Source organism: Talpa europaea (genome assembly GCF_964194135.1).
Source record: "Talpa europaea genome assembly, chromosome: 10".
Taxonomy (NCBI): Eukaryota; Metazoa; Chordata; class Mammalia; order Eulipotyphla; family Talpidae; genus Talpa; species Talpa europaea.
In genome coordinates, this window is record NC_140077.1 from 95,444,296 (window position 1) to 95,467,292 (window position 22,997).

Below are 22,997 nucleotides of genomic sequence, written 5' to 3' on the forward strand. Positions count from 1 at the left end.
TTCCTTTTTCTCCACAACCTCGCCAACATTTGTTGTTGCTAGTTTTTTTAATATGTGCCATTCTCACTGGTGTAAGATGGTATCTCATGGTAGTTTTGATTTGCATTTCCCTGATGACAAGTGATGTTGAACATTTTTTCATATGCCTGTTGGCCATTTGTATATGCAGGCCATTTTTAAGATCATTTGAACTATTAAGGAAGCAATGTCATATTCAGTTGAAATTTAAAGATATCTATACACATATCTATATATACACATATACATAAACATATACATATATATCCATAGGGCAAATCTGTCAAGTTTAAAACATTAAGTGATAGTAAGTCTTAAAGATATGTATGAGTAAATGTCCTTATGCCCTTGTCCTAATTCAGAGATTAAAGGCACTTAGTAATTCAATAAAACTGAGAACTTTTTTTTTTTCCAAAGATTTATTTATTTATTTATTTATACAAGCCCTGGGTACAGTCAGAAGCGCGGGAGGATGAGAGAATTCACCAGAGCCAGAGTGGGGAGCAGAGCAGGCAGAAGGACCGAAGTACACTGCTGAGGGGAGCAGCGGGCGGCAGGAGAGGTCTGCGCGCCATGTGGGACCCTCCTTCAGTGGCCGGGGAGCAGCCGGGAATCGAACCAGCGCTGCAGAGGCTGCGGGCATCTTCGCAACCCAGCACTCAACCGCTGCACCACCGGGGAGGCCCCAAAATTGAGAACTTTTACTAGCAGATGAGAACCTAAATGTTTCTGGAGGAAGAAAATATCTTAATCATGTATTACATGTCAGTCATTGTAAATGCTCTCATTGGAAACTCTCACTATACAGTCTTTTTAGTTGATGACTGAGTCACAGACTTAACTGTCTATTAGTCAGATGTTCTGTCATAATGTTTCTCTACTAAATCATATTGGAGCATTTAATTAAAACATTAGACTTGAATACCATTTTCTTATATGGACAAAAGTTTAGTCTTTTTAATACAAGTTCAATTTCCTTTCTTTTTTTTGTCTTTTTTTCGGCAGCAGGTAGGTAAAAGATGGATGCTTTGTAATACAAATTTAAGTGGATTTGCTGAAGAATAAAAGTAAAATATAGTCAAGGATTATTTAAGTTATGAGTTTTCATGATATGCTTTGGAAAATGGCACATTCAACTTGCCACCTTGTAACTACCTTTATATAGTTGAAAATAATTCTATTTTAATTCTTCCCTCCTTGGCTCTTAAGAACGTGATTTCTTTCCTTAGTAGAATTGCGAATCTTTCCATTAAATATTTTTAAGTTTGAGACTCTTTAACTGCACTGCTTATTGTTTCTAAGGAAATGGCCAGGAAAGGTCACATCAGCTTTTTAGAGTAAAAATAATGAATGAGCATTTGGAATGAATAAGAATCAGTCTCACCCTCTGTTCCTCCTAGGCCACGTGTTTGCCTTGTGCCTCATTTCCCACAACTGGAAGCTCCCAGCTGAATAATCATATCCAAACATGCTGAGCTAATTGAAGAAAGGTGCTATATAAACACAAGGTACTATTATTATGGTCATTTTCCCAGACCTTGGACTTCCCCACCCACTTCCTCTAAATTTACAATGAGATGGATTGCTGAGACTTCTCCAAAGATGCCGACTGAGAGCAATGGCTTTGGTGCCCTCAAGTGGTTTCCTCTGTGTCGAAACCAGCCTAAGCTCGTGAACCGAGCTTTGTGAGACTGCTAGATATTCCCTTGAATGTGCTGGTTGAGAGAAGGAAAGATAAACAACTAAAGCACATAAGGCATTTTAGATTAATCTTTTTTAAAAGAAATTATTTACATGTATAAAAATGTCATGCAAACTTCACTTTTTTAAAAACCGATGTTGGCATCTCTACTGAATGGGAAAGCATACTTGCAATGAATGTTTTTCTTGATAATCTAATCACTCAACAAGTTCCTGGTTAGACCAGTCTGTTTACCCTGAAAGTGGAGGCTCACTGTGGATGTACATGGAGGGACTGTGCAGACACTCAGTGCATTAGAAATGTTTCCTGACACTCTCTCCTTTCAGGTACGCCGCTGTCAAGCTGAGTGGTCAGTGTTCTACTTAACCTATAATTTATTTATTTCTAAAAAAAAAAAAACATTTATTCAAATTAGTGGTTCTTAAAGTGATCAGTTGGTTTAATCAGCTGAGCTTCTTTTTATGGAATAACTGTTACACAGAAACCAAATATGTGAAACAAACTACAATAGGCTCATTCTGGCATCGATTGCATAGAGGAGGTTGACCTTTACCTCCTTTAGTCTCCTTCCCTTTCATCACCAGGTCCCTGAGACAGCTTTAGAGAACACCAGTGCTCCATGGAACACAGTTTAAAATCATTGTATTAATTATCTGTATCATTTATTTAAGCTCCAATTTTTAAAAATTGTTTCAGAATAATTTCCTAGTAGGTATTTACAATTTAAATTTTTTGATTTGTTCTCTAGCAAAACCTTTATTCCCCACAGCAACCATCAATGTGCACACCAGAGGCAATGAAACAGAAAACATCAACTCCCAAGTTTCCTGTCTATCTTCACGCTTTTGAGACATTATAAATTTGCAAACAGTTCTGTTTAGTCCCACATACTGCTGAGTAAGAGATACTCACTTCAGTGCTGGATTTTGTTAGGATAAAGAAACTGGGGTTGAGGCATAATCTACTTGACAACATTTTGGAAAACTATAAAGCACTATATCATAATATAACTGGATAATACTAGAGTGCATACAAGTGCTGAAATTTTTGTCCTGAAAACAGTGGATTGTATAGCTGTTCAGAGGAAAGGGAAATCACTATGTTTTGCTGTAGTCAGAGGGCAAAATGAAAGAGCCTAGCTTAAGGGAATGAGTGACTCTGGACAGAGTGAGGTTCAGAGGTTGAAGAGGTTTTTATAAGTTTGGGGGGCAGGCCTGAATACCCTGAACCTAGCTTTGTGATACTAGATATAAGAAGAGGAGTGTCTGGACTCAAAATCTCTATGGCTAGATTTTGGCTTTACTCTTTAGTCAGTAGAAGATATTTGTGAACACAAACATTATCTAGCACTAAAAGCCATATTTTCTTCTCTCTTAAATGGTATTATGAAGAGAAATTTAACTGACTGTTCAATATAGACATTTTTACTATGTAAAACTATTAGATTACAGAATAATTATTATATGAATGCATAACATGTACTTATATTTAACCTTTACATAAATTTTATTTAAATGTACTTAAAATTTAACCTTTACTCTAAGAAGGTAATTCATTTTGAAATGAATTGGTGAGGGCAAGAATCAATGTTTTTCAAGCATGAGTGCATACAGTTCTATGAAAAATTCTCACCTGTCAGGTCAGAATGCCTAAGGAACTCCACCTATAGGTCAGTGTTACCATAAACAGATAGCACAAGCCATCAGGGGTCAGCTGTCCCAGGAAGTGAAATATGTAATGATATTGGAAATCTAGACTTTGAAATGTAAGAGGTGGACTATGAAGAAAATAAGGGTCAAGTACCGTATTCAGGAAACAAAGTTCGAATAGTTGAATTAAATGATTTTCCTCCTAAATCGCTACTATTTTCTCTTTTCACTTTACACCCTGACTCATGTGCTTTCTGGCATTAGAACAGATTGAAGTTAAAACAGGAAACATCATTTCTCCTCTGTTTCCTGCCAGATCAGTAGTAGGAAGAGCTAAGGATCTGGAGGTGTGGAATCAAGTCAGTTCCAGAAATCTTGCTAAATCAATTTGGTTCATCTCTTGAGAAACAGATGTGCTATTAATAAAATATTATGCCCCAGAATAAGACAGAACATTGATAGAAAATCAAGTAACATATTTACCCTATTATTATGGCAAAAGATGCCAGAAAGAAAAATGGCATACTCTTAAAGGAAAATAAAAATATGTTTATTCATAAATGAATATTTTAGCCACATGAAATTAAAAGGTGTATTAAAATAAACAGACAATATGTTTTCTAGGTGAAAATAATATGTAATTATTGGAAAAGAGGACAGAAGTTATTATTATGTACAGATATACAGGGAAATGAATGTTTCTTTTTTCTTGTATTAATTTTGATAATTTTTATTTTTTCATGCAATTTATCCATTTCATCTGATTTTTCAGGTTTATTGACAAAATTTGTTATAATAGTCTCTAATTACCTTTTTCCTGTCCATAAGATCTATAGTGCTGTCATCTCTTTGACTTCCAATTGGTAATTTGTTGCATTCTCTTTTATCTTTAGTTATTTATACAGAAGTTTACTAATTTTATTGATATATTTTTCATAAAGTCTGCTTTGGGTTTCAGGAATTTCCCTATTTATTGATAGATTTTGTTTAAAAATTATTTTACTGAGATGTGTGGCACTCCTACCACCAAGATATCCACAGTCCTATACCACAGTCCATTCCCCCCACTATACATTATTCTCACGCACCCCCATCCTATCTGGTTGCCTTAATTTATCAGTGGATTTCTACAGTTTGTTATTGGTTTGGTTTTGACTGACCCGTTGTTTTGTTTCTTTATATTTCACATTGTTTCATGTGCCTATTGGCCATCTCTATGTCTTCTTTGGAGGAGTCTATTTAAATCTGCCCATTTTTTTATTTGCTTATTTGTTTTCTTTTTTGCTTAGTTGTATGAGTTCTTTGTATATCTTGGATATCAGCCAAATGTCAAATGTATTGTGTGCTAATATTTCCTCTCATTTAAAAAGGTATCTTTCATTTTAATGATAGTTTCATTCCTGGTGTAAAAACTTTTTAGTGTGATATAGTCCTACTTAAATCCTCTTTTACTTCTCTTGGCATTAGAGATAAAGCCACAAAGATGTCACTGAAGCCAGTGCTATAGAGTGTTTTGCCTATGTTTTCTTCTATATGCTTTATATTTTCAGGTCTTCCATCTAACTCTTTAATACATTTTGAGTTAATTTTTGTGTGAGATACGAGATAGTCCTCTAGTTTCTTTCATTTGTATGTGACTGTTTAGTTTTCCCAACACCATTTGTTGAAGAGGCTTTCCTTTCTCCAGTGTATATTCTTGGCTCGATAATTGTCCATGTTGTGAGGGTTTATGTCTGCGCTCATAACTCTGTTTCTTTGGTCTGTGTTTCCATTTTTATTCCAGTACCGTACTATTTTAATTATTTTAATTTTGTGGTATAGTTTTAAGTCTGGGCATGTGATACCATCATTCTTATTTTTTTTTTGTTTTTTGTAAGGAGGCTTTTGCTACTTGGGATCTTTTATGGTTCCATATGACTTCCAGTAATGTTTGTTCTATTTCTTTGAAAAATGCCATTGAAACTTTGATAGTTATTGCATTGAATCTACATTGCTTTGGATAAGATGGACATCTTGACAATGTTAATTTTCCAATCCATGGGAGGGAACTATCTTTCCATTTCATTGTGACTTCTGTTTCTTTTAACAATGTCTTATAGTTTTACTGTATAGGCCTTCACTTACTTTAAATTTACTTGTAGATATTAATATTTTTAATGCAATTTTAAATTGCTTTATTTTCTTGATGTCTTTCCTTTCTAACTTATTGTTTACATGTAAGAACATATTTTTTTTTGTGTGTATTGGTAATGTAGCCTGCCACTTTACTATAAAGATCTATTATTTCAATTACCTTGTTAGTGATGTCTTTATGGTTTTCTAAATATAAAATTCAATATTTAGGGGTAAACTTAAAAAATAAGGTAAGGACCTACACAAAGGAAACTATAAGACAAAAGACTAAAAATGGACCTACCATATGACCCACCAATACACTCCTAGGCATCTGTCCAAAGAACACAAAACACTAATTTGAAAGGAAACCTGCACTCCTATGTTATAGCAGTACTATTTACAATAGCCAGGATGTGGAAACAACTTAAATATCCCTGAACAGATTAGTGGATCAAGACAATAAAAATAAATAAAATAATAATAAAATAAATAAATAAAAAACACACACAATGGAATACTATTCAGCAGTTAAAAAACATAAATCACGCCATTTGGGGCAACATGGCTGAAACTGGAAGGGATTATCCTAAGTGAAGTGAGCTAGAAGGAGAAAAATAAATACAGGATGGTTTCACTTATATGTTTAAAATAGAGAAACCAAATAAAAGATCAGACCAAAAACAAACTTTAAAACATACCCTTGAGGGCCTCCCCTGGTGGTGCAGCTGTTGAGCGCTGGGCTGTGAAGCTGCCTGCAGCCTCTGCAGCACCAGTTCAATCCCCGGCCCCTGGCGAGGGTCCCACATGGCACACAGACCTCTCCTGCTGCGCCCACTGCTCCCCTTAGCAGTGTATTTCATAAGTCTGCCTGTTCTGTTCCCCACTCTGGCTCTGGTGAATTCTCTCACCCTCCCGCGCTTCTATCTGTACCCAGTGCTTGTATAAATAAAAATAAATAAATCTTTAAAAAAAAAACAGCATACCCTTGAGACCTAGCTGTAGATTTGAGGCAGTTGGAGGGGGAGAGAGATGGGAAGGTAAGAAAACAGGGGGTGAGGAAAGCACAATGACTGTGGTGGACTGTGGTGGAGTGTGGGTGCTTAATGGTGGGAAAACTATCGTGACTATACCTGAGGGGAGAAAACCTATATTGTGAAAAAACAAACAAGGATGTAAAATAAAAGTATTTCATTAATAATAATTTTAAAAGTCATTCTCATTTATCAGTGCAGTTTTGTTCAAAATATGCCAAATTTGGAATCTGTTATCTGAGTTCCTATCTTGTCTATATCATTCACTAATTGTGCAAAATTAAATGTCTATAGCTTCACTTACATTCAGATTTGTCATAGTTCAATGTTTTAAGACAGTATCTTTCTCAAAAATAGGTGAGCATTATTTTTCTTTTTTAAGATTTATTTAATTAAACAAGAACTGGGGCACAGGCCAGATGTGCGGGAGAGTGAGAGGATTCACCAGAGACAGAGTGGGGAACAGAACAGGCAAATTGATGGAAGTGCACTGCTGAGGGGAGCAGTGGGTGAGACAGGAAAGGTCTGCTGTGCCATGTGGTTTTCTTGCCGGCCAGCGGGGATCGAACCCGCGCTGCAGAGGCCGTGGACAGCCTCACAGTGAGACGCTCAACCGCCTGCGCCACCATGGACGCCCAAAATATAGGTGAGCATTTTAATGTCACTTATTGAAAATAGAGTTTGTCACAATTAAGACATACTACAAATGATAATTATTTTTATTTGTGCTGACTGCCTGCTAAAGTGAGAGCAGAATTATAAGAATTACCATTCTATTCTTACTATCTTGTACTGCTCTCAATTGTGTGAATCAACACATCTTAAGTCTTTTAAGGAATAGGGTTTATACATCTTGCACAGAATCTATATGTGTTTTGAAAGTTGTTCAATAGACTTTATTTATTCCCCACACTCTTATTGAGCACTTACTATTTTCATATAAACAGTTTGGTAGTGTCTAGATCTTTCTTATCTTGTTTTGAAGACAGATTTGATCACTAGGTGGCAGCAATATATAGGAAAGGACACTGAGGAGCTGAGTTCTCTAGTTTAATTGTTCTATAGCAGAACTAGCTAGCCTGCTCCCTATTTGATGGTTATAGCTTGAGTTTCTTCCTGTCATCAAGAATGCATTTCACAGATGCTGCTGTTGAAGCCAAGCTCTCTCCTTCACCATCCCACCAGATTTCTCAGTATGGTGCTAGGGAATTCAAATCTCTTCAATTAAAAAATATTACTGAATGAATAATATGCTTCAAAAGTGCTGTCATCATACTTGGTGCTCTCTTTACTTCAGCTCAAATTAGCTTAATCTCAGCTTGCTTCAGTAGCTATATCATCAGCCTCAGGTGACAAGGTATTTTATATTTAGCATTTTCCAATTTATATGTTACCAACATTTTCCAACTATAGTTACAGTTCTCCATAGCACAAGTTTGTTTTTAACCAGTCAGAACATAGAGTATAGCACTGAGATTTTTTAAAACTTCTTGATTTTGGAATAAGCTTGAGTTTACAGAAAAGTTGTACTTATACTACAAAGAATTCCCATCTGTTCTCCTACTGAGGATATTTTATCTCTCTTTGTAACCCTGGTGGCTAGCACAATTCCTCAAAAAAATGAGAATTAAGAATTACAAATGATCTTACTTTTCTTTTTTTTTTTTAAATAAATTTTATTGTTATATTCCCCATACAATTGCAGCCCCCCCATTCTGACCCCAATCCCTCCCCTCCCACCCCCGCCCCCCTAAAAGTGTCTCTGGTTCATAGTTTTTTGTTGATTTTGATTTTCACTTTCTTATAGTTATTCATTTTCCTGGTCCCTTATTTAAGTTTTCTAGATTCCTGCTATGAGTGAGACCATCCGGTATTTTTCTTTTTCTTTTTGGCTTATTTCGCTGAGCATGATCCCTTCCAGCGCCATCCATGTTGCTGCAAATTGCATGTGTTTATCTTTTTTGAATGCTGAGTAATATTCCATGGTATATATGTACCACATCTTCTTGATCCAGTCATCTATTTTTGGGCATTTGGGTTGTTTCCAAAGCTTAGCTATTGTAAACAGTGCTGCTATAAACATAGGGGTGCAGGTGTTCTTTGGAATTGATGTTTCTGTGTCCTTTGGGTAAATACCTAGGAGTGGAATTGCTGGATCATATGGAAGCTCTATGTTTAGTAGGTCCAGAAATCTCCATACAGCTTTCCACAGTGGTTGGACCAGTTTGCACTCCCACCAACAGTGCAGAAGAGTTCCTTTTTCTCCACACCCTCGCCAACATTTGTTGTTGCTAGTTTTTTTAATATGTGCCATTCTCACTGGTGTAAGATGGTATCTCATGGTAGTTTTGATTTGCATTTCCCTGATGACAAGTGATGTTGAACATTTTTTCATATGCCTGTTGGCCATTTGCATTTCCTCTTCAGAGAAGTTTCTTTTAAGCTCTTCTGCCCATTTTTTGACTGGATTATTTTCTTTGTTGTTGTTGAGTCTCATCAGCTCTTTGCAGATTTTTGTGATCAGTCCTTTATCATTAGTGTTGGGTGCAAAAATGTTCTCCCAGTTGGTGGGGTTTCTCTTTGTTTTTGTTATTGTCTCTTTTGCTGTGCAAAAGCTCTTTAATTTGATGTAGTCCCAGCTGTTTATCTTTGCCTTCACTATCACTGCTTTGGGTGATGTGTCTGTAAAGATGTCTTTGATGTGCAAATCACGTAGTGTTTCGCCTATATTTCCTTCTATATATTTTATGGTTTCAGGTCTTATGTCTAGTTCTTTAATCCATTTTGAGTTGATTTTTGTGTATGGTGCGAGGTGGTGGTCAAGCTTCATTCTTTTGCATGTAGCGACCCAGTTTTCCCAGCACCATTTATTGAACAAACTTTCTTTGCTCCAATGCATATTCTTTGCTCCTTTGTCAAAGATTAGTTGACCATAAATCTGTGGGTTTATTTCTGGATTTTCTATTCGATTCCATTGGTCTGTATGTCTGTTCTTGTTCCAATACCATGCAGTTTTGATGATTATGGCTTTGTAGTATAGTTTGAAGTCTGGGAGTCTGATGCCTCCATTCCCTTCTTTTTTTTTCAGGAGAGCTTTGGCTATTCGGGGTTTTTTGTGATTCCATATGAATTTCATCAATAATTGTTCTATTTCTTTGAAGAATGACATTGAAATTTTGATTGGAATAGCATTGAATCTGTATATTGCTTTTGGAAGGATGGCCATTTTAATAATGTTTATTCTTCCAATCCATGAGCAGGGGATGTCTCTCCATTTCTTTGTGTCTTCTTCTATTTCTTTAAAAATATGGAACGCTTCACGAATTTGCGTGTCATCCTTGCGCAGGGGCCATGCTAATCTTCTCTGTATCGTTCCAATTTTAGTATATGTGCTGCTGAAGCGAGCACTACTTTTCTTTTTTTTTAAGATTTATTTATTTATACAAGAATTGGGGTACAGGCCAGAGGTGCAGGAGAGTGAGAAAATTCACCAGAGCTAGAGCGGGGAGCAGAACAGGCAGACAGACCGAGGACACTGCTGAGGGGAGCAGTGGGTGAGACAGGAGAGGTCTGCCGTGCCATGTGGTATCTCCCTGGCCGGCTGGGAATTGAACCCACACTGCAGAGGCTGCATATAGCTTCATAGTGCGGCGCTCAACCCACTGCACCACCGGGGAGGCCCCAAATGATCTTACTTTTTAATTAATTGTATAGGATGATTTTAAGTTTTTACCATTGTCCAGATAATTCTGTATCTAGTCACTATCAGAGGGATCCAACTTTTGAAAGTTACTTTCGTTTGCATAAGAATTTATTTCTTCTCCTTTTCAAAAACCCCTTTCATATCTATTTGCATTTCACTGCAAATTTGCTTTAGGAATACATGAAACAGAAAAAATTACTCCATTAATTTTACAGATTTCAAAGATAATTAAGTGACAATTATAGAGATTAACAGCTACTGGAGTACTAAATCAGTGTAGGCATTATATCCCAATTGACTCAAGTTTATTGTTCTTTACCTTGTGCATTTTACCTCAATAGAAATACTAGGTATATTCTCCTGGAAACAAGTTTTAATAAGGCATAGTCCTTGTAAATTAGGGCCCTTTTGGTTGCAATTGACAGAAAATCCAGTTTACCCCCTTGATTACACATTAAAGACATTGTATTGGTTTCTGACTAAAATATATATAATTGGATATGACTTTAACAGTCTTAATCTAAACACTCAAATCATGTTATTACAAACCTATTTTCTCTTGCTTTTGACAGTGTTGACAACCACCACATGATCTCCATGTTCTTGCTTCTCTTCCACTCTACCAGGCTCAAAATAGTCCTAATCTCTTACTCCATGTTAGAAAAATGGCTGCTGTGATTCCAAACTCCAAACTACATTGTACTAAGGATGGAAAGAGATTTCTTCCAGTAGATCCCAAACAAATTCTGGGTTTCATCCATTCCTTTTGGCCTGCATAGGATACTATGACTATTCCTTTAAAGAAAAAACAACATACTATTCCTTTTTTTAAAAAAAATCTAGCATATATACTAGAACAAATATGCTAAGTCCATCAGGAACTAGTATTGTGTTGGGGGGTGGTGGTTCCTTCGTAAGTCCCACGCTGGAGAGTGATAGTAGCTTAGATTCTCCACTATTTTTTGGCAGAAGAAAAAGAAGTTGATAGCAGGTAGCAATCAACAAATTACACTCTTCAGTGTACAGTTATACACACTTCACTGTTTTTAGGCTTCCTCAATATACTTTTGTGTTAATTATAACTATTTACTCATAGTTTGTCTTCACTCTTCAATGTGAAGTATTTTGTAAGTGATTTGTAACTGAGTTTTTGGCAGTATCCAGACTTTTTTTTTAAATCAAGAATCATATCTGATTTTGGTTCTAGAATACAATATTTACTATCTAGAATACAATATTTACTAACCATGTCACTTAATTACATCACAAATTTTCTGAGTCAATGATCCTTCAATGATAAAAACACTTAATTTTTTTTAAAAACACTTAATTTTTGAGGTACTGAGATAACAGAGGCTAACTACTTAGCAGAAAATCAAGTCTCTTTTATCTAATTACCTACCTGAGTAGGCAGCTCAGGTAAGTATGACTTAACTAGACATATCTGAGTTCTAATAGGGTTTGATATTCTATATATTTTCCAGAAATCACTCTATCCAACTCAGCCGGTGTCTACAATAACTTTTTCTGGTGCTACCCTAGATTTATATCCTCCAATGAATGTTAAGAGCAATATGTAACTGGAGGAGTAGAACATCAGGAGCATTTTCTAGACATGCAGGAAGGAGACTGACCTTTGGCTAAGAATACACTTACCTTCTCACAAGTGATAATTTCAATGTGCCTTTGGGTAGCTAAGAGAACGTCCAGTAAGATACTTATTGTTCTTTTTGAGGTTTATTTCTTGTTATCTTCAAGTTTAAGGAAGGAAAGTCTGAAAACTAGGATATAAAAAAAATAAAACAGTATTAGGGTAAGTTACGGTTCTAAGCCTACAGCAGTAGTTTAGAACAATTCCCCTCTTAGAAGACATTTGACTGTTTGAGGTAATTTTCTGGTAGGGGTTTTGGCATCTGGTAATCAGAGAGAACAGGGATGCTGCTAACCATTCTACAATGCACAGGGCTATCCTGACAATAAGAAACTACCCATCTCTGCCCAAGAGTGTCTTTGTAGCATATGGGATAAAAAGAAATAATTTCCTCTCTTCCTAGATGTTTATATTCTACAGTTATGACAGTTGATTTATGTCCTTCAGAAGGGTGTGTGTGTGTGTGTGTGTGTGTGTGCATGCGCGCGCGCGCGTGTGTGTGTGTGTTTGCGTGAACAATTGTGGCTAAATAACTAAGAGATAAAGAGGTGTATCACTGGGGTAAGATTTTGAAAGTATTTGGACTTGGAATATCACTGTTTTCATGTTAAGCATCTTTATAGAAGGAATTAGAGCTATCCAGACTATTACTTCCCCCATGCTTTGCACCTATAAAATTCAAGCATGTACCTCATTTCCTGAGAGAGCATTAAAGTCTGTAAAATCCACCAAGGGCTCCAGGATTCTCCTTTATCCATCTGCCTAAATCCATAGTGAACCTGTCCTGTGCCTGCTTTTACAACAGATGGCAATTCACAAAAGAAAGGTGGAGAATAACAGAATTTAAAAGAGGCAGCCAGTTCCATAGGCAGCGCAAACACAACTATGATTAGATGGCCGTACACCCCAGGTGCTCAGGAGCATTCTGATTTATCCCAGTTGTCCAGCTAGCTATTAAGGTGTCCTCTTTCATCCTAACTATGGGGCAAGTTTAGGTACCAAGGTGATTGTGTTTCTTAGGTGCTTTATCACTGGACTTAAGATACGCAGTTTTAAGTGGCTATCCTTCTCCTACATTGTAATTCCTTTTATTTCCCCTAACTCTTCAATAAAATCTGATATATTCACAAATCTTGTATATGGAAAAAAAAAAACAATGCTGTCTCACCCTCATTGGCAACCTGCAACTGAGTACAGAGTTCAGTGAGGAAAGACGTGGTAAGCAGCAGAGCTGGGAGAACAGGCCAGTGGGGAGAGGCTGCCTGGCAAATTGGAAGGATTAAGTTCTGTTTAAATTAAATTCTTTTGATTGGGGACTTGAAAAATGACTTAGTTATCAAAGATTTCTTTGTCCCTTAGTCTTGTTTTCTGCACACTATTTGGCTATTTATTTGCTTATTTACTTTCTCTATTCCCTGCAAACCTCCTACTGATGTTGCCCTAGTGGTGGATGCCCCTCAGGTGCATGTGACTTGTTTGTTGGTGCTTGTCTACCTGGCATTTCTGCCCCTCTTCATATAGTTGTCGACTTTAGTATGGTTTTATGGCCTGATTTTTGTAGGTTATTCATCCAATTGCTGTTAATGTTCCTCCTTAAATTTGGAGAAAAAATTAAAGCAGAGTCCTGCCTGGCCTTGTGCAATTGATAGAGAGAGAGAGGAAAAAAAACATTTCTGGGCTAATTCAAGATCTGAAAAAAAGGATTTGATGATGGAGTCTGCCAGGAAAATGTGTGCTTATGGAGGTCAGCAAGGTGTTAGGAGACAGGAGACCAGAAATATTTAAGTCCAAACAACAGATCCGGAGTGGAATAACTTCATGGAGTAAGTTCTCACACCTGGTTGCTTATGACGTTGCTGGTAGAAGTTCATAAAATAGTGATGCCATCGCCTCGCCACAGACCTGCTCAATGAAAATCATCCAGATTGGGATCCATGAATCAGTAATTTGAGGAATATTTCCAGGTGATTCTGATGATCAATTAAGTCTATGAAACTGGGCTCTGGAGATTTGGGGTAAATAGCTGGTTACATGCATGACCACACTTAGGGGCCCTGTCATATCTGGTGAAGCACTTGAAGAGTTTGCGAGATGCAGGACATATTGTTGGCCTCTGAGTGCTACTTGGATCGAGCAATTTAATTTGTACCCATATGGCCTCCCTGTGTTCTAGTTGGGGCCAGGTCTTCATTGCCTTGTTCCTGGCTTTAGAGATCTCTGACCTAATGTATAGACCCCATCAATTTATATTGGACTTCACTATATTTCCCTTGGCTTATTCTAGTGGTACAGAAAGAGAACTTAATCTTTTAAAATTGCCACAATCCTATATATATTTCTTTTTTCCATAAACTCTGCACCACTAGGAAGGAATGGTTTCCAAGTCTGTGAAACCTCTTATAACTGGCATGTGTGTTTGTAGGACTGAACTGCCTGTTTCTCCTGAGTTTGGCTCATCTTACCACTTGCTGCTGGAGATTTTTGAACTATAATACATTTGCTGTAAGACTTTCATAGAACTGACATAATTGTCCACAATGGGCCTCATTATTTGACAGAGATCTTTCCCAGTCTAAATTCAATGTCTCCTAATCTTCCATCCATGCTTTTTTCCAAAAATGTTAACAACTTTATTAGTGTTTCTGTTTATGACTTTCCGTAAAAAAAAAAAAAAACTCTCCTATTATTCAGAACATTTTCCTATTATTACAAAAATGTATTACAGTAATGCATAACTTAAAAGTATAATCTTCCCCTAGTCCTTTATTTATTTATAATTTTTTAAAGATTTTTTTTTTTTATGCATACAAGAACCAGGGTATAGGCCAGAGGTACGGGGGCGGTGAGAGGATTCACCAGAGACAGAGTGGGGAGCAGAACAGGCAGACTGACTGAAATATACTGCTGAGGGGAACAGCAGGCAAGACAGGAGAGGTCGGCTGTGCCATGTGGATGGCTCCCTGCCTGGCTGGGGGGATTGAACTCATGCTTCAGAGGCTGCAGATTGCTTCACAGTGCTGTGCTCAACCCTTTGTGCCACCCGGGGGCCCATCCCATAATCCTTTATGATTTAGCTATATTTGTTGTTCTAAATTTGGGACTTGCTCTATACTAGGTATAGCTTTTACATATATTTAAGGGTATATAAATACAGAGGTTTATAATGGAAAAGATTACAAGTGAAAGTTAATCTGGTAAAAGCAGTCTTGGCATGTGTGTCATTAAATGGGGTCTGAGAAAATACTCAAAGATGAATTATAAAAGTCAATGAACAAAAAGATTAGTTTATCCATAGCATGTTAGGGTCATATCTTTGGGGCTTAGGGAAGAAAAATAATTTTCCCTCTAGCTTCTTGACCCTATAATAAAAAAAACATTAACAGAAGGAAAACAAATGCGGTTATACTTGTGTTGATGGGAGCATCACAAAGATATGAGGCCCAAAGAAGTGACCAGAGCTTTTACATTTCAACCAAAAATACACTTGTAAAGGACAAGACAAAGGGGGTTGGCTGGGGTAAGGCAAATGGTGAAGAAGTAACAAGACTTGTTTATACAGCCTTCTTGGCTCTAAATTCTGTGTGTATGGTGATAAGGTCACTCGACTCGACCACCCTAGTATAAGGTAGGAGGGGAGGCCACCTTTCACATAGGAGAATTTTCTCTTGCTTCCAGGTAGACACAGAAGGAACCAAATGTTCTTTTGCATTAACTATCTCTCAAGTACCTTGAGAATAAACCATATGTCAAAGTGGCATATTTTGGCGATTTCTGAATTCCAACAGGAGTTTGGAATAAAAAATATACAAGACCTCATGCGATTGCAATGAAACTCCAGGGGTACCAATAGCATCCTATACCTGGTGATTAGGTCAGGGGGGCAGAGAACTTGCTTACCACTCCTACCATGTTAATATAACAAGGAGAACCCCGGAAACTAAAGGAATATTCTCACCCAACCACTACAGCAGTCTGATCTTGGACTTCCTGCCTCCAAACTGTGAGAAAAAATTTCTGTTGTTTATAAGCCACCCAGTCTGTGGTGTTTTCTTACATACCAGTGAATGGAGGAAGACACTTGGCATAGTATTCTCACCTGGTACCTATTGAATGACTTTGCTCTAATTTAAGTAATCATTATCCATGGAGAAAACTAGAAATTGTTTATTTTGGTATCCTCAGTAACTTGCATATCTGGCTACAATCACTCACTCAGGCCTCATTCCCCCCAATTTTTTCTGTGAACTTTCTGCTCACTCAGACTACACATTTTTTTCATTCCCAAGAATGTCTTTGTTCAGGATTTCCCACTATCCAGAAAGAGCTACCAAACTCTTTATCATATATCTGAGTCCTACTTATGATCTAACACCTAGTTTATAGTGGACCTGTATCAAATAGCCCTTCTTAGTCCCCAGGACCAAAATGTTCTTTTCCAGAATTTCTATAGCATTGAAGACCCATTGCATTCTTTGGATCTTTAACACACACTTTCTGCACCCCAGAAACCTGCATTTCTATGCTTATAGCTCATTATCAGCTATGTTGAAATTCCCTCTGTGCAAAAATTATCTCTGTATTGATAACCCATAGTACATAAAAAATGCCTCTTATATCACACTCAAGTACTTACTTAATTGATTAGTACAGTCAATACAAGTAGTTGTAATGTTATATAATTGGATTTCTTACTACTTATTTATATCTAATTTTTTAACATATGAAGAAGGTCATGTGTAGTTATTACTTTTTTTTAATTTTTACAATATCTTTGAATAACATTTGATTTTCTTCTGAAATTGACTTAAAAATCTCTAATTTTTTTTTAAAGATTTTTAAAATTTTATTTATGCAAAAACCAGGGCACAGGCCAGATGTGTGGGAGGGTGAGAGGATTCACCAGAGACAGAGCAAGGAACAGAACAGGCAGACGAACTAAATACACTGCTGAGGGGAGCAGCAGGCGAGACAGGAGAGGTCTGCTGCTCCATGTGGATATCTCCCCAGCCGGCCGGGATTGAACCCGCACTGCAGAGGTTGTGGACAGCTTCACAGCGCTGCACTCAACCTCCTGCACCACCAGGGAAGCCCCCCCCCCCAATCTCTATTTTTAAATGTTCCAACCATTTTAAAGATGTAATATTGGTGAAAAATTATCTTCATTGAATGGCCCAGTTTTGGAGTTAGACTTTGGAAGGAAGACTGTCTATATTCTTCTTAGATCTTTTTTTTATAATACACAAAAAATTCTAGAGTTGTAAATAAGTTATAGCACATTTATGTTTGTTTGCCCAAGAATCCAAAATTCAAAGGAGCATATGTTTGGCAGTTAGTGGGATGGCAGATGACTGGTTTATATGATCACAGGCTAAATCTGTCACTAGGTTTTTCAGGGTTCCCAGATGAATGTGACTGGGGCAAGGGGACAAAAGGGAATGAGCAGAGCCTATAGTTGTGGTCATTTATTTTGCATTTCTTTTCACTTGTGGGCTCTTCTCCCATAGTAAATAGATGTCTGTTCTGTAAGATTCCATTACCCAATTGGAATGTAAAATGCTACATGTCATCAGGATTATTCAGTAACATACTTTCTTAGAGCCAATCACCCTACCAAGTTCTGCTGTTTTAGAGTAAATTACAACATGAAGCCATTACCTACATCTCTAAATTAATACCCTGACGACTACCAAGGTGCAATTTTCCAACTGTTTGTATTTCACCTAAATATCTTTTTTTTTTTTGAGTACGAAGTAGAAAGTTGATTATTTCCTAATATAGATATACCATTCACATAGTATAGCATGTTGTATTGAAAGGATTTTCCTTTTCTTCCATTGAATTTTCTTTTTTTAAAATAAATTTTATTTTTATATTCCCCATACAATTGCGACCCCCTTATATTGACCCCAATCCCTCCCCTCCCCGCCCCCCACCCCCCATAGAGTGTCTCTGGTTCATAGTTTTTTGTTGATTTTGATTTTCACTTTCTTATAGTTATTCATTTTCCTGGTCCCTTATTTAAGTTGTCTAGATTCCTGCTATGAGTGAGACCATCCGGTATTTTTCTTTTTCTTTCTGGCTTATTTCACTGAGCATGATCCCTTCCAGTGCCATCCATGTTGCTGCAAATTGCATGTGTTTATCTTTTTTGAATGCTGAGTAATATTCCATGGTGTATATGTACCACATCTTCTTGATCCAGTCATCTATTTTTGGACATTTGGGTTGTTTCCAAAGCTTAGCTATTATAAACAGTGCTGCTGGCCCATCACCTAAATATCTTTATTTAGAGATACCAGACTTATTATTTAGAAATGCCAGGTTTATGTCAGAGAACCAGACTGAAGTATGAGACTTAGATTTCCCATTCAGAGTCTTCAGAGACTAATTTGACATTTACTGAACTTGATTTACTCTCATAATTCTACTTTTTAAAAAAGAAAAAGCCACGTGGCTTTAATTTAAAAAATAATATGAACTTAGGTCATTTAGCAGCAAAAAAAAAATGTGTTGAAAATAGAAAAAAGAAAGAAAACTTTCTCATATGTCTATCTGGGATGAATCACTATTAATATTTTTTTGTATGTCCAGGTTTTTTGGAATGTGTAACATATTTCAAAATATTAAATCACACAATACTCTGTGTAATCTGCTTACTTATTTAACAACACATTGTGGACATTATACTATATTACATGCTACATGTCTTCTATAATATCATTTACATATTTTGTAGTGTTCCTTTATTTTTCTATTTGACATTTTAACTAATCCTTTTATAATTAGTAATTATTCTTCTATTCAAAACTATTGTAAATACTCTGCATGAGTATCAGTTTCTATCTTTTGCTACATTCCTGGTAGTTTCCTGTTGTATTTATGATACATCAGATAAGTCCTTTGCTCCTCTTTTCTTCCCATAAATACTTTTCTTGTGAAACTCAGGAGAATTTCTCAAGCTTGTTTTCTAATTCCCTCAAGTATCTTTTCATGTACCCTTTCATGCCTCCTATGCATTTGCATGGAGATTATTATTTTTCATTTCTAGGATTTTCCTTATTTGAGGTTTTTTTTTCTACTCTCAGGAAGGACTAACCTAATTTCAGGATGTAATGTTTTTTCAGACAACCTGATGAGCAAAACTTAAATGTTTACTAATCTTTCTTTCTGTCTTGTGTCTGTTTTCTTGTGAGCCATTTGTTGATCTTTTATCTCCTTATCTCATCTGCCAAGAATAAACATCTGCTAAGAATCTCTGTACATCCTCAATCTAGTAAACTTACTTTTTTTGGACTGTGGCTAGACTTCCCTTCTTTGCATTTCTTGACCATAAACCTAGGCCACCCCGAAACCTCAATTAACTCATCTGTAGTTTGGTATTCTGAATTATTCCCTGAATTGCAATTCTTATGTTATTCTTACATAAACATTGTTTCTGGTCAATCTAGTTTGCCCTAGTTTACCCCCTTATTTAAGTTAACAACTACAGATTCCTGAAGCATTTTATGTTTGGGGGGAGAGGAATCAGGAATATGTGTGTATGTGTGCGTGTGTGTGCTTGCAGATACATAGGAGGAGGAGGAGGAGGAGAGAGTGAATGAGTTAGGGGAGATTGTTGAGATGCTTTTGTGGAGAGAATCAATAGGAGAAATATGTTTACATTGACATCATCAAGAATGAGAGCATCCAAAAAAAGTGAATGAGAACAAGAAATGACTTAGCTAGAAATTATACAGAACAATGGAACAATGAATACTCACTAAATAATAACCTTTAGGGAAAGACAGATTTTGATGCAGGCAACTGAAGAGGCCTGATATGCTGAGGCACTGGATGGTTACCAGCAGCAATAGCAAAACACTCTTATGGTTTTATTAAAACTCATTTTTTAAAAAAACCAACTTATATTACCTCTATCTTGCAATAATTATTGAGATTACATAATATGAAATATATATTTTGGTCTTCTAGCTGGAATTCCTAAAATTTGTGTAATTTCCCAAGTGATAAGAGCAAAAGGAAGATTTTGGTTATGACACTTATTTTTTGTTCCTAGTTCCTGAATTAGATTTGAAGCAAGCTATAAAAATATAGTATTAGAGCTAAAACAGTGAGGGCCTTCCAGGTGGTGCACCGGTTGAGTGCTGGGTTGCGAAGCTGCCCTCAGCCTCTGCAGCACCAGTTCGATCCCTGACCACTGGGCGAGGGTCCCACATGGCGCACAGATCTCTCCTGCCGCCTGCTGCTCCCCTCAGCAGTGTATCGTCAGTCTGCCTGTTCTGTTCCCTGCTCTGGCTCTGGTGAATTCTCTCACCCTCCCTCGATTCTGACTGTACCCAGTGCTTGTATAAATAAATAAATAAATCTTAAAAAGGCCCTTTGAACCACACCTGTATTTATCTTAATAAGGTGACTTTTGGGAAAGTCCCTCAGGGTGGGGGATTGATATACAGAAAAATTGACCATGAGATTAGGCGGTGGGAACTTTCCGTCCAACCCTCTGACTGCTGGGGAAGATAAAAGGGCTGAAGATTGAGTTAATCATGAATAGCACCCCCCTCCCTCAAAAAAAAAGTGGCCATAGGACCTGAATTGACATTTTTCTGGAGAAGACATATGAATGGCCAACAGATACATGAAAACATGCTCAACATCACTAATTATCAAGGAAATGCAAACACAAATCACAATGTTGGAATGGCTGTTATCAAAAAGATAAGAGAACAAACTTGGAGACAAGGAAACCCTGTGTGCTATTGGTAGGAATGTAAATCGGTCCAGCCATTGTTGTAGACAGTCTGGAGGTTCCTCAACAAATTGAAAGTAGAACTACCCTCCAACAATCCCACTTTTTGGCTTATATCTACAGGAAACGAAATCATCTTGAAGAGATACCTGTATTCCTCTTTTTGCAGGAATAATAGCCTTGGCTATTCATAATAGCCAAGTTATAGACACTATCATGTCTAGCAATGCATGAAGGCAGAAAGTACATAGGTATTCATTTGAGAAGGAAATTGGTGTGGGTTTTGTGTGGTCAGGAAATGTGTCTGAGAAAATACGAGATCTTGACACTAAAACAATGTCTTTTAAGCATACTGTGAACTCACTGATGCATAGTTGATCACAACAATGCCAAGCTGTGATTTTTTTTTTTTTTAAGTCTAACCCCACATTTATGGTGTGAGTTTAAAGATAGTGGGCACTGGGTGCTTTTGGTTACTGCTTGTACTTCCTATATTGCTATTTTGGAGACCAATCCTCTGTTCTGATTCCAAAGAAAACCCACACAGTTAAACAGAAATCAGTGTGAAGTAGATTGTGTTTGAATATGAGAAAATGATTTGTAGAAATCAATTGAGTTTTGTTTTCCTTTTTCCTCTGTTAAGGCTCTAAGTCCAAAAGAGCTTCACTTGTGCCTTTTATGTTTCCTGTGGTTTCCCCTCAGTTAAGCAGTTAAGTCCACTTTGGAATGTACATCATAGATGCTAAATAAATACTTATTGTCTAGTTGACTGAAGTGTAACTCTAGATCTTGGTGTTGTAGAAATAAGACTGTTTACTTGCATAGTCTTAAGAAGATAATACTTGAACCTTCCCAAGTCCTTCTCCTCAAAGTGTTGGTACAACTTGTTCTTTTCTTTTTTAAAAAAGAAATTATTGACATAACCCAGCCCAAATGCCACAAAATAGACAAATGGATCAAAAAGGTGTGGTATATTTACACGGTGGAATATTACTCAGTGATCAAAAAAGACACACTCATGACATTTGCAGCAACTTGGATGGAGCTGGAAGGGATTAGGCTAGCTGAACTAGTCAAAAGGAAAAAGATAAATACTGGATGGTCTTACATGTGTAATATAGAGGAACCAAACAAAATGTCAAGAAAAAGACAAACCTAGCAAGCTGACCATAGAACTGAGGCACACAGCAAAAGAGAGGTGTGGAGAGGGTGCAATAAAGGGGAGGGATGAACATAAGAGAATATGGTGATGGTTCATGGGTGACAGAGTGGCAGGAAAACCATGAGGACTACAATGATGTAAGAAAAAAATTTACAAATTAATAAAAAATGAGATATAGTTGACATATAACACTGTATTAGTTTCAAATGTAGTGATTCAATCTATGTGTATAAACCTAGTTAACACATATCACCACAGATAGTTACAATTTTTTTTTCATGTGGAAAGAACTTTTTTTTTTTTTTTAAGATTTATTTATTTATTTATTTTACAAGCACTGGGTACAGTCAGAAGTGCGGGAGGGTGAGAGAATTCACCAGAGTCAGAGTGGAGAGCAGAGCAGGCAGACTGATGAAGTACACTGCTGAGGGGAGCAGCGGGTGGCAGGAGAGGTCTGCGCGCCATGTGGGACCCTCGCCCAGCGGCCGGGGATCAAACTGGCGCTGCAGAGGCTGCGGGCAGCTTCGCAACACAGCGCTCAACCGCTGCGCCACGAGGGAGGCCCTGGAAAGAAATTTTTAAGATTTAATCTCTAAGCAAATTTCAAATATCCAATACAGTGTTGTCACCATGCTTTAAGTTACACCCTAGACCTTATTTTATAATTGGAAGTTTGTACCTTTGACCACCTTCACCCATTTTACCTACTTCACTTCCCCCCGGCTCTGGCAACAACCAATCTATTTTCTGTATTGATAAGTTCAAACTTTTGCTATTGTTTGTAGATTTCACACAAGCAAGATCATTTCGTATGTGTTTTTCTCTGACTTGTTTCATTAAGTATAGTTTTCAAGTTCTATCCATGTTATTGCAGATGTCAGTATTTCCTTTTTATGGCTGAAAAATATTTTATTTTCTCTATATGCATTATGTATGCTTATATATTTTATAGTGCACATATAACTCATTTTTTGTTAAAGATTTATTAATTAATTAATTAATTTATTTATTTATTTATACAAGCACTGGGTACAGTCAGAAGCATGGGAGGGTGAGAGAATTCACCAGAGCCAGAGCAGGCAACAGAACAGGCAGACCGACGAAACGCACTGCTGAGGGGAGCAGAGGGCGCGGCAGGAGAGGTCTGCGTGCCATGTGGGACCCTTGCCGGTGGCCGGAGATTGAACCGGCGCTACAGAGGCTGTGGGGCAGCTTCGCAG

The 22,997-nt window shown here is 37.1% G+C and overlaps 1 protein-coding gene across 1 annotated transcript in view; it reads left to right on the plus strand.

The window, feature by feature from the left end:
- Nucleotides 1-1,620: 1,620 nt before the first annotated feature.
- Nucleotides 1,621-22,997, plus strand: part of ADAM28 (ADAM metallopeptidase domain 28) — a gene marked incomplete at both ends in the record, with an annotated part of 98,656 nt that continues 77,279 nt past the window's right edge. Inside the window, 2 exons of the mRNA XM_084245570.1 lie at nucleotides 1,621-1,703; nucleotides 2,047-2,069. Of these exons, the coding sequence (XP_084101696.1) occupies nucleotides 1,621-1,703; nucleotides 2,047-2,069 (106 nt within the window). The remainder of the gene's footprint in view (nucleotides 1,704-2,046; nucleotides 2,070-22,997) is intronic.